At 35.9% G+C, this 17,999-nt stretch overlaps 1 protein-coding gene across 1 annotated transcript in view; it reads right to left on the reverse strand.

The window, feature by feature from the left end:
• The window catches only part of Ankhd1 (ankyrin repeat and KH domain containing 1), a 134,175-nt gene that overhangs the window by 30,501 nt on the left and 85,675 nt on the right, over positions 1-17,999 (reverse strand). Inside the window, exons 15-23 of the mRNA XM_013020304.1 lie at positions 14,006-14,764; positions 8,141-8,274; positions 7,879-7,990; positions 6,046-6,191; positions 5,423-5,565; positions 4,689-4,902; positions 2,551-2,726; positions 2,110-2,272; positions 519-614 (exon numbers count right to left, since the gene is read on the reverse strand). Of these exons, the coding sequence (XP_012875758.1) occupies positions 519-614; positions 2,110-2,272; positions 2,551-2,726; positions 4,689-4,902; positions 5,423-5,565; positions 6,046-6,191; positions 7,879-7,990; positions 8,141-8,274; positions 14,006-14,764 (1,943 nt within the window). The remainder of the gene's footprint in view (positions 1-518; positions 615-2,109; positions 2,273-2,550; positions 2,727-4,688; positions 4,903-5,422; positions 5,566-6,045; positions 6,192-7,878; positions 7,991-8,140; positions 8,275-14,005; positions 14,765-17,999) is intronic.

Raw genomic sequence — 17,999 nt, forward strand, 5'->3', positions numbered from 1 at the left:
TTACTACCACATAAAAAAAAAAGCCTTAAGTGGCGCTGGGGCAAGTGGTAGAGCTGAAGAGTTCAGGGACAGTGCCCAGTTCCAGAGTTCAGGCCCCACAACCAATGTTATGATAAAGGTGATATAAAGAGTGATTACAGTTATGTAAGTCAGATAATAAGCACATTTCTTTTTGGACAATGTCAGCCCTTCCCTCCCGTTCCCACCCACAAATTATATAGTTAATTTTCAACATAGTGTATAGTGAGTACTACTGCTGCATTTGTTCACCCTTTGACCCTCCATTTCAGAGCTTAAAACTGAACTCAGGGCCTTGCACGTTCTAGGTAAGTGATCTTCTAATGAGCTAAATCCCAACTCCAAAGAATAATTTTTTTTCCCTCCAGGGCTGAGGACCAAACCCAGGGCCTTCAGCTGGGCTAAACCCCCAGGCCCCCAAAGAATAAATTTTGAATTGTACATCTTGGTATATAATTCCACAAAGAACAAAAATGTGCTTCAAAAAAGAATAAACTTACTTTATCTGTAATTGTTGCTATGTATCTCATACATTCTATATCGGAAGGGAACTGATTGACTTCCTTCACCAAATATTGAACAACTTTTACATGACCCTGTAAATACAACAAAAGCATAGAAAATAATTCTTTGAAAATTTGCCATATTCTTAACAACTTATTAAAAAAATAAAAACTTCAGCTGGGCACTGGTGTCTCACGCCAGTTATCTTAGCTACTCAGAGGCTGAGATCTGAGGCTCGCGGTTCAAAGCCAGCCCAGGCAGGAAAGTCCCTGAGACTCTGATCTCCAATTAAACACCAGAAAATCAGAAGTGGCACTGTGGCTCAAGTAATAGAGTGCTTGCCTTGAGCTGAAGAGCTGAGGGACAGTACCTAGGCCTAGAGTTCAAGCCCCATGACAGATAAAAATAAATACTTCTAATTCACTAAATTTGAAACTAAAATTATATATTTCATATATACATATATTTCATTTACATAGATGTAGAATTGTTGGGGGGAGCTAAGAGGAAGGTGAGAGAGAAAGGAAAGGATGATAAGAAATGTACTCATTATCTTGCCCATGTAATTGTAACCCCTCTGTACAGTATGTTCACAAAAAATAAAAAAAATAAAAAAGGATGGAGGCAAATATAATCAAAGTATATTATATCTATAAATAAAAATAGGATGAGACCTACTAAAATTTGTAACAAAAAAGGGGGACATATGGAAATATTACAATGAAATTCCTTTATATAATTAGCATGTTCTAATAAAAATATACATTCTAAGGTACTAAGCATAAAATGTAGTGAACAAAGGAAGGCAGCATGAATGATTAGGCTAGGCAGGTTGATATAAACCAATTCTACAGCACTTTGTAGACCATGATAAGTAGCTTACAATTTTTCATTAATTACAATGGGTAATTACAATTGGTAGATTTTTTTAAATATAGCAGAAAAAATGAGATTTAACATATATAGGAGGTAGACTGAGGTGTAACTGAAGTAGGGTGCTTGCCTAGCATGTACAAAACCCTAGAGTCAATGCCCTCTCCCCATATACTATAAATTTTTTGTGGAAGTGTGATCTATTGTCTTCCTACTCAGGTAGAGAAAACATCCATTCACATATAGTAGCGTTTCTTAATTTAATTTTTACCATATAACATAACAAAATTGTCGAGATTCCAAGTGAATTTGCTTTAACACATAGCTCTTGGGCTTGGCCACAGAAAAAATAGAATGATAATACCAATTTTTTTTTTCTTAGTCGGTGTGGGGCACTGTCCCTCAGCTCTTCAGCTCAAGGCTAGTGCTCTACCTCTTGAGCCATAGTGCCACTTCCAGTTTTCTGGTGGTTTATTGGAGATAAGAGTGTCACAGACTTTCCTGCCCAGGTTGGTTTTGAATCCTGATCCTCAGCTATCAGCCTCCTGAATAGCTAGGATTACAGATGGGAGCCACCAGTGGCTGGCTAATACCAATTTTTTAAAATGGAAATAATACTCAACTTTTTGAGATCAGTTTATTTTCTCATACGGTTTCAACTTAGAATTGGCTTAAAATGATTAAATTTTATCTTCTCCCTTTATGTAAAGTTACCTTTCGAAATGCTGACATAAGAGGTGTGATTTTCCGGTTATCTGCTGCATCCACATCAGCACCTGCTTGCACTAGCAATTGTACTACATCAAAATGACCACCATTAGATGCCAGCCACAATGGTGTATTTCCCTTCTTGTTACGAACATCAATATGAGCTCCTCTATAAAGAAAAAATATTAACACAGTTTGTCTCCTTAAGAGGCATCTTTTCTAATCTTAAAAAAATAAAAATACAAAAATACAATAATCTGTAATTTATGTCAGAGTAAGATAATTTTACTTAGACTACAGAAGTTCTATATATAAAATAAAAAAACTGGCTTAAATTTAAGACAGTAATATAAACAGGATGAATTTGATCAAAGTATATTACATGCATATACTGTATAGCTAATTTATGCTAATAAAACAATTATTTTTAAAATGAAAATTACCCACCTGTTAATCAGAAGCTCACAAAATTTATAGTGACCTTTGTCTGCTGCTATTGTTAATGCAGTATCTCTTGAAGAAGGCACTGGAGGGGCATTGACATCTGCTCCTTTATCAAGGAGAACTCTTCCAACCTCAGCATATCCTCCAGAAGCAGCTTCCATCAAGGGAGTAAGACCAGTCTGTTTAAAGCAATTAATTATGCACTAAATAACACAACTTCTCACAAGGACTAACGTAACAACATAACTGACTCTTTGGGGTTTTTTTCTTTTTTTGGGTCCGGTCATGGGGCCTGAATTCTGGGCCTGGGCGCTGACCCTCAGCTCTTCAGCTCAAGGCTAGCGCTTTACTACTTGAGCCACAGCACCACTTCCGGCTTTTTTTTTTCTTATGTGGTGCTGAGGAATCAAACCCAGAGCCTCTGGCATGCACATAACTGACTCTTAAGGAAACATTTCTTACGAAAGAGCTAAGCTTTATTCTTTTTTTTTTTGGTCAGTTGTGGGGCTTGAACTCTGGGCCTGGGCACTGTCCCTTAGCTCTTCGGCTTAAGGCAAGTGTTCTACCACTTGAGCCAAAGCACCATTTCCAATTTTCTGGTGGCTAATCGGAGATGAGAGTCTCCTGGTCTTTCCTGCACACAGGCTTTGAACCTTGATCCTCAGATCTCAACCAGCACCTGGCTTATATTCTATTTTTAATTCGACTAAATAACAAGTAAAAATTGTTAGATCCAGTTAGATATGCCAGAATGAATTCACAACCTATTGCCTTATGCTGGGTTGACATTTTTGGCCTGACATTTCTTTTTTTTTTTTTCTGTCATGGGGCTTGAACTCTGGGCCTGGGCGCTGTCCCTCAGCAGGTCAACTTAAGGTAAGTGTTCTACGACTTGAGCCACAGTGCCACTTCTGATCGTTTCTGGTGGTTAACTGGAGATAAAAGAGTCTCATGGCCTTCCCTGCCTGGGCTGGCTTTGAACTGTGATCCTCATATCTCAGCTTCCTGAGTAGCTAGGATTATAGGCGTGAGTCACCAGCACCCAACTTTGTCAATACATTTCTTACTGGTACCTGGATTTCTCCAGGACTTTTAATAGGTAAGTGGGCCACAAATAATACTTACATGGAAAAGACAAAACTAGATGGCAGTTAAAAAGTACAAGGGAAGCCAAGTACTGGTGGCTCATAACTATAAACTTGGCTACTCAGAAGGCTAAGATCTGAGGATTGCTGCCCAAAGCCAGCCAGGAAAGAAAAGACTTTGAGACTCTCATCTCTTTAATAAAACAACAAAAGCTGGAATTGGAGGTATGGTTCAAGTGGTAGAAGACCACTGTGGAGTGCAAAAGCCAAGTGAGAATGAAAAGACCTGAGATGAAGCCCCGGTACACACACACAGTCCAAGGGAAAAACCACATTCATTTCTTATATATTTTTTTGTTGGCTGGGGGGCTTGAACTCAGGCCCTGGGGAATGCTCAAGGCTAGTGCTCTACCACTTTGAGCCACAGCTCCACTTAAAGTTTTCTGGTGGTTAATTGGAGAGAAAGAGTCTCATGGACTTTCTTGCTTGGTCTGGCTTTGAATCATAATTCTCAGATCTTGGCATCCTGAGTAGCTAAGATTACAGGCATGAACCACTGGCACTTGGCTTCTTATTTCTTAGATTAGAAAAATGTAATTGTTTCATTAGCTTTAAAAAAGTATAACTAATAAAGTTTAGAGAGGTCAGATGAAATTTCCAATCAAACCTTTCAAATTTGAAATGACAGCCTAGCTGTAACCTTACTATAAAAGATTTTCCCCTAAGCTAGGATTCTATATATCTTACAGCTTGAAACAAAGTCAAAACTATTGTCACAATTCCTATTTTCTAATTTTAAAGTCATGACAGCCAGAACCTGTCATAGTTAAATTAGAGCTTAGATGGTCCAATTTTATAACCTTTGAACAAATTTTTTGGTTAGAATTTTTACAAATAGAAAGTAGAGGCCTCATTAAAAGGAGTTCTCTAAATGGTAATAGTGTACACCAAACTATTATATGATTTCCCAAACCTGTATTTGCCATGAGCTATATATGTCATGTTCTTTTTACTAGATATATGTCTGAAATAGTTTACCAATTATAAAATACTTACTTTTGCCCTATGTTCAACATTGGCTTTGCGGTCCAGAAGTAAACTCACTACTTCTGCTCGGCCTTGGAAACAGGCCAGGGTGAGAGCTGTATTCCGATTAGTTTCTATTTGAGCATTAATATCTGAACCCATATCAAGCAGCAGTTTCACTGCAGGAACATGTCCATTCATTGCAGCCAACATCAGAGGAGAAATACCTAATTTACTCCCAGTCCTAAGGGGGAAAATATGCTCAGAAAATAAAAGTAATATATTTCATATTTAAAAAAACCATTAAAAGTGAAAATTTATTTCAGCAATACAGAAAGATTTCTAACACTGATGAATGTTTTACTTGCTTATAATAGTAATAAGGAAAAGGAAAATCTCACAATTTAAAACCAAAGCTTACAAGTTATAAATTTTCAATTACAAGTACAAAGTACTTTCTGAAATGAGACCTCTTAAAGAAATCACATTACTGACATAAACTGGAATTGTTTATATATTATAGGAATAATCTTTGGCCTTGCAACTTCAGGACTATCTTAACTAAAATGTCAAGTGTCCAAGGGTTGGGGTACTGTTCAAATGATAGAACTATCTAGGCAAGTGCAAAGCCCTGATTTCAAGCCTTCGTGTTGCCAAAAGAGGGGTGGGGAATGTTATCTGTCCAAATACTTAGGGAAAGACATTTAATGCCTAAGGTAGTGACTTACTAATCATTAGTCATAAAATGAATGAACAATTGATACCTTGAATTAATTTCTGCCCCAGCATTAAGAAGAATCTTAATGATATTAACATATCCTCCAGATGCAGCTAGACTCAATGGCGTATAATCAGACACATTTCTATGTTCTTTATTTGCACCCCGAGCCAGCAGCAAATCTACTACCTACAAAGTAAAATATGAATAGTGAAACCCAGTTTACACCAAGGGCTCAACTTATAAAGAAGAAAGTACAAAGAAATAGGACCTATGACTTCCTATCTATGTGTCCTAAATATTAAAATATCAGCATAAAAGAAATGGATTTAATTTTATACTAAGGAATTAAGACCTTTAAATTGTCAATAATTCATTCTGAATTATTGAGCAATGGATTTACATTTTACATGTTTTAGAATTGTAACTGACTTAATCCCAATAAATGTAAGACAATTTTTATTTGGTTATCAGGGCAAGCATATTGCTTACAAGGGCATTTACTATTCCCATTACATTAGCAAAACTATCCCATTTCTCAGAAATGAATGTCAAATGTCAAATGTCAAAACACATTTACCCTTTATTCAGGTAGCTAAAGTACCAGCCATGTACACATTGAAGAACCCAAGTAAAAGGTTTACAGAGTGAAAATCTACATGAACATACCTCCTGACGTCCACCAGAACATGCCAATGAAAGTGGAGTATCCTTAGTTCGTTCAGATTGTGCTTCTATATCTCCACCTTTATCTAAGAGGATTTCAACAACTCCAACATGCCCTGCTGTTGCTGCTAAGATCAGTGGAGTAAAACCTAAATCAGAAAATAAAAATCTCTAACACATTTGTGCTTTTTAGTTAAAGCTATTATTATAAATTCTCAATTATTTTAATAAAAAGACAAAAACTTTAATCATTTAGCACAAAACTGCTCTAAACCTTAATTGGTTAAATGATAAAACATAAACATCTGGCAAAAATGAATGCTAAGTCAATAAAACTATTGGATGGGGCTGGGAAGGTGGTCAGTGGTAGAGCGCTTGCCTTGCATGCATGAGGCCCTGGGTTCGATTCCCCAGCACCACATAAGCAAAAAGAAAAAAAGCCGGAAGTAGCGTTGTGGCTCAAGAGGTAGAGCGCTAGCCTTGAGCTGAACAGCTGAGGGACAGCACCCAGGCCCAGAGTTCAAGTTCCACGACCGGACCCAAAAAAAAAAAAAAAAACTATTGGAGATTTACTGATATAGTCATTACAAACTTCAGTGTTTCTGTACAAACGAACTCAGGATTAAGGAGAAAGGTGACTACAACTTTTTTTTTCAGTGCACAGGATTGAGCCTGGGTCCTGTGGTACTAGACAAGAGCTCTACCACTGCACTACAACCCCAGCTCTGCAATCAAAACTTGCTCACCTTCACTGATTATTTATACAGTATGTCAGACTTACACAGTATGTCTCAGATTTATATCATTAGTTGGGTTAAAATTACTGTGTGATTTGCTCTGAATTTTGTGAAAATATTATCTCTCAAGAAGCAAATGACAGCCAGGTGCTGGTGGCTCACACCTGTAATCCTAGCTACTCAGGAGGTTGAGATCTGAGGATCACGGTTCAAAGCCTGCCAGGGCAGGAAAGTTTGTGAGACTTATTTCCGATTAACCACCAGAAAACTGGAAGTGGCGCTGTGGCTCAGGTGGTAGAGCACTAGCCTGGAGCTGAAGAGCTCAAGGACGGTGCCCAGGCCCAGAGTTCAAGGGTGATGACCCAAAACAACAACAGCAACAACAACAACTACCACCAAACAAAAAAATGATAGGCAAAAATAAATTTTGAAAAAGAAAAAGTTTATCCTTCCAAGGGCACATAATATGCTTAACTTGAGCTATAAGTGAAAATTGTAGATGTATTGAAAGGCAACATTTCTTTAGTGGAAGTCAGGAAGCATTACTGGAAAAGAATTAAGCATCCACAGTAAAACACTGAACTGTATACATTCTGAACATTTGCAATTTTTTTCCAACAGGGGTGTCCTTGGAAGTATACACCCATGAATATCAAGGATCTAGTATATTTTACTTTTGATTTTTTTTTTTTTTTTTTGCCAGTCCTAGGAACTGTCCCTCAAGGCTACAGCACTCTATCACTTGAGCCATAACTCCACTTCCAGGTACTTCTATGATTAACTGGAGATAAGATTCTCACAAATTTTCCTGCCTGGGCTGGCTTTAAACTCAAATCTTAGATCTCAGCCTCCCCAGTAGCTAGGATTATAGGCATGAGCCACCAGTGCCTGGCTTACTTTTGAAGTTTTTGGAGTATTGTCTCTGAAAATTAAAATTTAGTCTTATTACTAACTGTAGGAACTACTTATTGATAGTGAAAAAGGTACAACTGTTTTCTCATTGAATGATACGCACATTTTCTCTGTAACTGACATTTTTTTTTTTTCAGGTAAGGGGTAGGTTTATTCTAGCTGGCACCATGTAAATGACATTTCTTACCTTTTTTGTCTCTGTGCTCAATTTTAGCATCTCGTGCAATGAGTACAGACACAAGTTCTTCATGACCTCCTGCACAAGCCAGTGTTAATGCTGTGTCATGATTGCTCTCAGTCTACGAAGAAAAAAATGATTATCAATTAAAATTAATTATTTCTTTTCACCATGAAGATACAATTATCTTCCCTTTTCAAAGTAAACAAGAATGTGTAGAGTAAGTAAGGATGGCAAAGTAAGTTTATATCAAATAAACTAATCTACTCACATGTGCATCAATGTCAACTGAAGGATACACAGGGGAAACTATATTGCTTGGAGACTGTGAACAGGATTCAGGTGTAACACATTCTGTGATGTGTGAAGAACTGTTGGAACCAGTGGGCACTCGGCTACTCACAGCTGAAAAACAACATTCACATTGCTAAATTCCATTCAAAAGAGTAGTTGTTTGTACATAGAAATATACACACAGAAACTCCCCAACAAATCAAAATAAAAGTCCAGAAATTTCCATAGTAATATGTTGTGGTGGCCAAATCAGAAGCTTTGTTACCTTAAAAGCACCTACATTTGAATCCTAGTTCTAGCACTAGCTTTCTGAACTTGAGCAAGTAATTAACCTTGTCTGAACCTCAATTTTCCTTTTGTGTAGAATGGAAGGTTGTTGCAAAATCCACTTGATATATATAACATACTTCACAGAATACCATATATTTAGTGAACAAACAATAAACAGTAACACTTTTTACACTGTCAATACACAGAATATATCTTAATGCATTTTTCTATCTTAGTTTAAAAAAGGAAATTTGATTTTAAAAATAAGAAAAAGAGAAGGTAACAAGTAAGGATAGTTCTCACATAGATAACTGGGATTATGTAGTATAGAATTCAATATTTGCTTTGAAAATTTACTAGAATAAATCAATTCCTCAAAGTGAAACTTCTTTATAAATGAACACTGGAACTTTGTATTTGAGACTCAAAATCTAATGTATGAGTAAAGAACCAGGCATGATTGGACATGTTTATAATCCCAGTACTTGGTAGCCTGAGAAAGGAAGATTATGAGTTCAAGACTAACTTGGCTACACAGTGAAAATGTATTTTGTTAAAGCCAGGAATAGTGGTTCAAACTGTAACGCTAGCTACTTGGGAAGCAGAAACTGGAGAATGGTGGTTCAAGGCTAGCCCAGGCATAAAAACTTGAAGAACTCTATCCACTCAATGGGTGTGGTAGTTAGTTCATGCCTATTATCCCAAGCTACATGAGGAGACACAAAAAGGGGGTTGCAGTCATGGCCAGTCAGTTTTACATACATGGCATGATGTGAGACCCTCTCTCAAAAATAGGTAACACAAAATAAACTGGTACAGTAGCTCAAGTAGTAGAGATCCTGCTTCACAAGCATAAGACCCTGAGCTCAAAACCCAGTACCGTACCTCCCTAATTTTTTTTTTTAATTAAAAGACAGAAAATGAGTTGATAGGTGTGATGGGGTATGCTTATAATCCAGCATTAGGAGGGCCAAAGCAGAAGAACTATGAGTTCAACGCCAGCCTGGGCTACAAAGGAGACCTTAAATCAAGCTAAAATAAACAAAAAAGCCCAAAATTGAGTTGTTACATCTTTTTTAATCTGAATATTTCTTATGCTTCACAGGAAATGAAGTTTACCCACAGAAGGGGAAGTGGGATCTATATCAAAAGTATACTAGTCCAATAAATGATGTATTTAAAGCATTTAACATGGTATGTTCTCAGTAAATGTAATTATCAGCATGTGACAGTACAATTATTCAGTACAATTATCATTGTATTAAAAATATAAATATTATTTATGGAACAAAATTCAGAAAAAAAAACATATAATCATGAATAATATATAAGAAGCAAAGCTTAAGGGATGACTATAAGCTTCTATTTGTGGCCAGATTAAAAGTTTAAAAAAACCACACAAGTTAAAGGACAATGAAGGTTAAAAATAAATGAAAGTACTTCAAGTATTGGAAAATGTTTTCTTTCTAGAATTATGATATGACTGGATCCTAATCAAGGACACTATTCATAATAAATACGAATGGTTCAGTTTATTTAAGTTACTAGCTTAAATAACGTAGCAAAGTTTAAGATATCTGGATGTGTTATTACATGAGCTATCCCCTAGACTCCCCACCAATACATAAAACCATCTTGAAATTATAAATTTTGTCAATTTCTGTAGCCATATAAAGAACATAATTCAACTACCCAGTTACAAACAGGGATGATTATTTTGTTTCACCTGTGAAAATATGACAATGTACTCCCTTTTTTCTCACTCAGTGAAACAAAAGCAGACATTGTGTTACACCTCAAAATAATTGATATATTTAGAAAACAGCTTAAAAAATAACATACTAGATTGATAGAGAAAACCTTACTGATAAGATTTTAACAGTAGTTGGTCTTATAGTTAACATATATCTTAGTAAAGAACTACTTTTTTTTATCATTATTGTATATATTTATAACTTTTTTATGAAAAGCAGATATTTAAAAATACTTAAAATAGATGTTTAGGGTTGCTGAGCCACAATTTGACACTATGAAAGTTGATTTAAAAAAGACTTTTCTAGGGCTGGGATGGTGGCTCAGTAGTAGACTGCTTGCCTTGCATGCATGAGGCCCTAGGTTTGATTCCTCAGCACCACATAAGCAGAAAAAAGCTGGAAGTGGCGCTGTGGCTCAAGTGGTAGGGCACTAGCCTTGAGCTGAAGAGCTGAGGGACAGCACCCATTCCCAGAGTTCAGCCCCCATGACCGACCAAAAAAAAAGACCTTTCTATTTAACACATTACTAAAACCTGTATTGTTATGACACAATTTACTGTATACTTTTGTACTATATTATCCTAGAAACATTTTTCTACTGGTAATAATGACAATCAGAACCATTCCACAGAAAGCACTTAATAAGATTAGTTATAAATGAAAAGTTATAAAAATAAAATAAGAAAGTAAGAGATTTAAAAAGTACATATGCAATGAAAGTTTTATTACACAAGGATTATGATATTTTCATGAATTCTAAAATAGGACTATCTCTAAATGTGTCTGAAAATAAGAAAGGCAGATTTCCACAAAGATCAAAATATAATTGATTACATTTATATGCTATTCAAAATGTTATCTTTTAGCCTTTAACTCTGTGAAGAAGAAAATTAGCTTTGTAGAAAAAAAAAAGAAAATTAGCTTTGTAGGTAATCTAGAAGATAATAAGTATTACTATAAAAAGTTTCATGGAGCTGGGCATGACTGTAATCCTAGCTACTCAGGAGGCTGAGATCTGAGGATCGCAATTCAAAGCCAGCCCAGGCTGTGGGACTCTCTTATCTCCAATAAACTACCAGAAAACTGGAAGTGGCACTGTGGCTCAAGTGGTAGAGTGCTAGCCTTGAGCTGAAGAGCTGAAGCGAGTTCAAGCCCCACAGCGGACAAAAAACAAAACAAAACAAAAAAACAGCAATAAAGGAAAAATGTTCCTGTACTTCGAGTGAAATATATTCCTGTTATATATAGTTATTTTCTAAAGTAAAACTTTTATGAGACTAAATCTGAAGGATAAGAACTAATTTAATTCAAATAAAATTAATTATGTCTGTGGCCTGCTCTACAATCCTATTGATATAGGTTCTTCTAATTTATTTTACTTTCAACTTCTTTCACTTTCAATTAAGGAAATTAAGTGAAACAAGCATAAAGAAAATAGTATTTTTTAATATTAAGTAAAGTCAGCTCATCATCTTGAACAAAGAAAATAAAAATATTGCCATGATTTCAAAACAGATAACCAACACAAAGCGGAAATTTTTATATGAAAACAATTTTGAATGCATATAACTTAAAAAGGAATATCAGGGGGCTGGGAAGGGGGCTCAGTGGTAGAATGCTTGCCTTGCATGCATGAGGCCCTGGGTTAGATTCCTCAGTACCGCATAAGCAGAAAAAGCCAGAAGTGGCGCTGTGGCTTAAGTGGTAGAGCATTAGCCTTGAGCTGAAGAGCTGAGAGACAGTGCCCAGGCCCAGAGTTCAGGCCCCAGGACTGACAAAAAACAAAAACAAAGGAATAGCATGCCAGGTGCTGGTGGCTCACGCCTGTAATCCTAGCTACTCAGGAGGCTGAGATCTGAGTACTGTGGTTCAAAGCCAGCCTAGGCAAGAAAGTCTGTGAGACTCTTATCTCCAATAAACCACTAGAAAACCAGAAGTGACACTGTTGTTCAAGTGGTAGAGTGCTAGCCTTGAGCTGAAGAGCTGAGGGACAGCGCCCAGGCCCAGAGTTCAAGCCCCACAGCTGACAAAAAAAAAAAAAAAAGAATACCATAAAATATGGTAGATTAACATCTAAAATTAATTTTCTAGTTCATACTAACATTTTACAATTAAAAGATGTTTTCTAAACTATTTTAAGTTATATGTGATCTTTGTAAAAGATCACTTACACTTAGCAAATATTTTATTTATTTTCTTAGCAAATACTTTAGCAAAATACTTTTCCTTTAAAAAGCATCTGTAAAAACTGCCATAAAGTTAACACACATTACTTTTACAGTAGTTTCTACATTCTTTATTAAATGGGGGAAGGGCCTGCAATTGTATTGGCCAATAATATGGGTCTCATAACTCAAATTGAACACTTAATTAAGAATATTATAATTCTCATTACTGAACCCTGAGTTTTAAAAATGGTATTGTCAGATCATCAGTTTCATCATTATTCATAATCATTCCTCATACTCTAATATTTGTCTTTATCCAGATTATAAATCAGAACTATAAACAAATTATAAGAGTTTATTCATAATATGTAACAATTTTCAATACTAAAGATACACATTAATTGACTTAGTTGCAATAGGTGAAAAATGTAAAAATTCAAAATACAAAGAGCCTAACTTAAAAACATTTCCCACCATGTTAATTTTAAGAAAATGAAGACATTTATCCTCTGCCTAATGATACCTCTTTTATTTCAGATGAGCCTCAATACAATAGCACTTTTATAACCAATGGAAGTCATTCACATGCTCAATAAAATCCCTGATTTAAGTAACCTTATTTCACATTTTTAATTTCCATAAAGATTAGGAAGACTAAAGAATCACAAAAGAAAGGAAACTGAGATAGCATAATTGGGGGAGGGGAGAATATGACAAGAGGAAACAGACAACAGTAAAGAAAAAAAATGTTGCAATCAAGAGACAGAGGACTGGCCTGCCTTTGAATATCAATCCAGCTACATCTTAGTTCTTGGTCTTCATCCACTGTCAACAGCCATTCTGGCTGCATTTCTGAATTGGGCTCTCTTTAGGAAGGTAAATGATTAATTGCATTGTATTCCCACTGCTGCAAGGACAATGAAAGGGAAAGTAAACTTGTGCACCTCATTTCATATCTAGTTGTAATTTTCCACACAACAATAAACAAAAACATATACTTTAAGATTATCTGGTCGTGTGTGTGTGTGTGTGTGTGTGTGTGTGTGTGTGTGTGTGCGTGCGCGCGCATGTATGTTAATCAAAAGTTAATGAAAAAAGGTCCCCTCTTCAAATCATCAAATGTCAATATCGTAAATCTATTTTAATCTTCTAACTACAAACACTATGAAATGGAATTTTCTCTAAACACCCCATTTAATTAGAAATAATTAATTTGGTCTAATAAAAAAGCAAGATGATTTAAAATTATGATTTCCAAACATAAATCACCAGGAGGAAAATTTAAAACATCATCTTATATGAATAACTCTAAAACACAAATTCTATCCTGAGAGCTCTTGTCCAAGATACAACCCAGAATAGCTTTCACAGCAATTATCTGAAATAAAGGATTCCAGCAACTTTATTACTTTTTTGCCTTTGAAATGTGACCAAAAAAAGAACAGAGTAATAATACACTTTTATGTTAGTGCTTGTTGACTTAAGTTAAACTCATTTCCAAAGTATCTCAAGAAATGAATTCAAAGAAGTGAGTACAAAGATAGTTCTAAAATAAAAAAGTAAAATCAATGTCTGTGTTTTTGAGGGGTATTTAAAGAGGTTGAGCACACAGATTAGAGAGAAATGACTTCAGACATATTTTTAACCCACCTGCTATCAGGTCATCAAGAGTGTCGGTAAGCGTCTGGGCTGGAGTTGCAACCATTAGTCCATCTGGTTCTTGAACTAATAGCCCCTGATCATGTCCAGTAATAGCAATCTGAGGCTGTCCTACAATATGCTGATTACCTGATACTTTCTGAAGTTCAAGAGAATTTGTCCCATTAGAACCTAAGTCTCTGGAAAAGTTACACTGTGGAGGTGATAAAGGCTGGACCGGGACATAATCAATTTGTTCTGCCGATGGTGGAATCTGTTGCTCATCATCAACATCATTATTTTTAAATAAGATTGTGTCAACCTGAGGTAATTCTGAAAAGTGATCCTCTGGGAGACTACTATCTCTTTCCCCTTCTGGGAAGACTCCTCTATGAGAGCACTGCTGATGTAGAGACACTGTGTCTTTCTGACCTTTGGTTTCCAAGTATTCTTTGGTAAATTGCTGTTGTGTTTTCATCTGCAACTGCCTTTCCACTTTCTGCAGTTCTTTCAGTATTTTCTTCTTCTTCTGGACTTGCTCTTCTCTGTTCTTTTTAAGTTCTTCTATCTTATCTTTGTTCAGAGGTTCACCTTGAATTAACTCCAATGACTTAAGCTGTGCTTTTTCAATAGCACTAATTCTTTGTCCCAGTTCATTCAGCTTTCCTTCAGTCTCCTCTACTATGCACTCCAAAGGCTGGTATGGGTGAAAAGGTGGCAGTAGGTCCTGATCTGCTACCTGCAGGGAACTGGACTTCTGCTTGGATGTACCTAAGCACATGAAAAATGTTTGAAAAAGTGCCATGCTAAAAAAATAAAATAAAAAAGAAAGGAAGGAAGACAAGAAAAAGGAAAGAAAAACAAAACAGAAACAAAACAAGAAAAAACCTCAAAAGAAAAAAATAACACCTCCCATCCACCCCACATGTGGATCGCCCTCCCCAAACTTGTTTGAGTAATGCTGTAGAATGAATGTCTAAAGAGTCACACCAGTGTTAGGCAGATTAAGGCCTACAATATATCAACCATTTCACAGAGCATGAACTCAGATATTCAATTCAAAAAGTGTATTTTAAAAAATCTACTCTTTAGGATAAAAGGATTTTAGAGATTAAGATAGGCAAAGAGAAAAGGAAACGAATCTCAAACTTCCCTTGATCAGATTGGAACATCAAATCTAAAGCACAATCAAATTAATGTTGAGAAACAGTAATATTAATGTTTGCTTAACTGTTCTTTCGAACAATTTCTTTTGCAATATCTATGGGAGAAAGGTTACTACAACAGTCCAAACAGTTAAAGTAGGGAAAAGTGTCAAGTTGCTGAAATATTTCTTTTCTTATATCAAAGAATATATGAAATCAGTTTTCTCAAGACATCCTTTTTTTTTTTGCTTTCTCCTTATTTTTGGGGGTACTGGGGTTTGAAGTCAGGGTCTTATGCTTGTTAAGAAAGCAATTTACCACTTAAACTACACACCCAGCCCTCCAGCATATCTTTGGAAAATTGTCCATTAAATGTTTTTAAAACTTTAATATCTAAACACTATATTAAACTTATATTATAATAGCTATCCTGAGCTTAACTATCTGTGAGAAAAATCCTGAGTTATTACAAGGAAATCAATAATTCTATATAGGATTACTCATACTGACACTGTATACTAATATCAAAGGATATAGTATTATTTTAAGGCATTAACTTATACTTAAGTTACTTTCTTATAACAAATCAGCTGAAAAATAGGTACCAATATCAATAGTCCCAACATGTAGCTATGAAATGTGAGAAATATACGGCTACTTTCTTTTGGGGCGGGGAAGGGTTGTAACTCAAGGTCTTGTGCTTATTAGGCAGATCCTCTACTACTTGAGTGACACCTGTGGACTTTTTTTTTTTTTAACCTTTTGGATAGGGTCTTTTTTTTTTTTTTTTTTTAAACCCGGGGCCAGTCTCAGAACAAGATCTTCCTAACAATGTATGTCTTCCTATACAGCTAGAACTATAGATAAGGCCCTACCAACCATACTTGGTTTATTGAGATGGGTCTTCTTTTCTCCTCAGGCTGGCCTTAAACTACAAACTTGATTTCTGCTACTGAGTAGTTGGGATTACAGATGTGAATCATCATACATATCTTTTGGTGTAACTCTTATGCAAATTCAGTGCTTGATTTTATTCAGGAGGAATTAGGATTATCCAGCAACATAGAAGAACAAACTGCTGATTAAGGCTATAAATGGATACACCTCAAAAAAAACCATACTAAGTGAAGGGAGTCTTGTACAATGCCATTTATATTAATTTTATGGAGAAAAGGCATTATACAGACAGAAAAGAGTAGTTGCCTGGGATTACAGCAATGGAACAAAGTTCAATACCAAACAGACATGAGATAAATTTTTAGGGTCATAGAAGGCTTCTAACTTTTTTTTTGGTCAGTCATAGGGCTTGAACTCTGGGCTTGGGTGCTGTGCCTCAGCTCTTCAGCTCAAGGTGAGCACTCTACCGCTTGAGCCACAGCGCCACTTCTGGTTTTCTGGTGGTTTATTGGAGATAAGAGTCTCACGGACTTTCCTTGCCCCGGTTGGCTTTGAACCATGATCCTCAGATCTCAGCCTCCTCAGTAGCTAGGATCAGGCGTGAGCCACCGGCACCCAGCTCATAGAAGGCTTCTAGAACTAAATGAATTCAGAAGGCTGAGACCTGAGGATTACGGTTCAAAACTTGCTGGGTTGGGAAAGTCTATGAGACTCATCTCCAGTTAACACTCAGAAAACCAAAAGTGGTGTTGTAGATCAAAGTGGTAGAGTACTAGCCTTGAGTGAAAAAGCTCAGAGACTGTGTCTAGGCTCAAAGTTTAAGCCCCATGACTGACAAAACAAAAAAAAAACGTAGATGAATGATATTAATGGTTTCAGAAGTGTCCAATTTACTAAAATTCATTGCACATTTCACATTTGAAATGATTGTACTAAAAGTGATTGAATTTTATGATATAACTTAAAAAGTAAAGCTGTTTAGGAAAGGAAAAGAATGTAATAAAATAGTGGTCTACTCTTTTGGATGTAAATGAATGCTACAGATAAAGATATTTTGGGGGAGGGGGTTGTAATAAGACAGGGTCTCTGTAACCCAAGTCACTAAAGGGCACTTCAACTCAGGATCTTATAGCTCCAAGCTACTGATTACTAAGCCCAGCTAAGAACTTTAAAAATATCCAGTATATTAAAATGATTCTTAAGTACAAAAGGGAAAACTTACTCATTAGGTGCTAAAATGTTCTAAGTTACAAAGCCAGCTTGATAAGAGAAAACCACATCTCATACCTATAATTCCAGACACTTAAGAAGCAGAGATCTGAAGGATTGTGATTCAAGACCAGCCTGGGGAGAAAGTTTGCTAGACTCCATCTCCAAAGTAGCCAGCAAAAAGCAGGGCTGGAGTGTGAATCAAGTAGAAAAATGCTAGCCTAGAAGGCATGAAGCTTTGAGTGCAACAACAGTACTGACAAAAAAAGTAAATTTAAATAGAATTTTTTAAAACTGTAGGTAGTTCAAATATATATAACATATAACTAAAAAAATCTAAGTTTTCCTCCTACATACTAACTTTACAAAGGTAGCAACCATAGTTCCAGTATCACTGCCATCACTTTCAGATGCTTATTCATTCCTTTACCAAACTTTAGCAAAGTATATTGTCTATATTTAATTTTATATTTCTATCTGACCAACGTGGTGAAGAAAGACTATTCTTTCAGAATAAAGCCAATAGTATTTGTGAGGTAATTTATTGCTACTTCCATAAGACCTTACATAAGCTATGGTTTATCTGTTTAAAATGCTTAATGGCAATTACTAGGTAAGATAAGAGAGATCCACTAGCATAGCAAGGAAAATTTCACTTTTGCAATAAATGCAAATGACATTAGCAAATTTAAAAGTTCTGCAAAGATGGGGCTGGGAAGGTGGCTCAGTGGTAGAGCACTTGCCTTGCATGCCTG

The sequence above is a fragment of the Dipodomys ordii genome, unplaced genomic scaffold, assembly GCF_000151885.1.
Source record: "Dipodomys ordii isolate 6190 unplaced genomic scaffold, Dord_2.0 Scaffold50, whole genome shotgun sequence".
Classification (NCBI taxonomy): Eukaryota; Metazoa; Chordata; class Mammalia; order Rodentia; family Heteromyidae; genus Dipodomys; species Dipodomys ordii.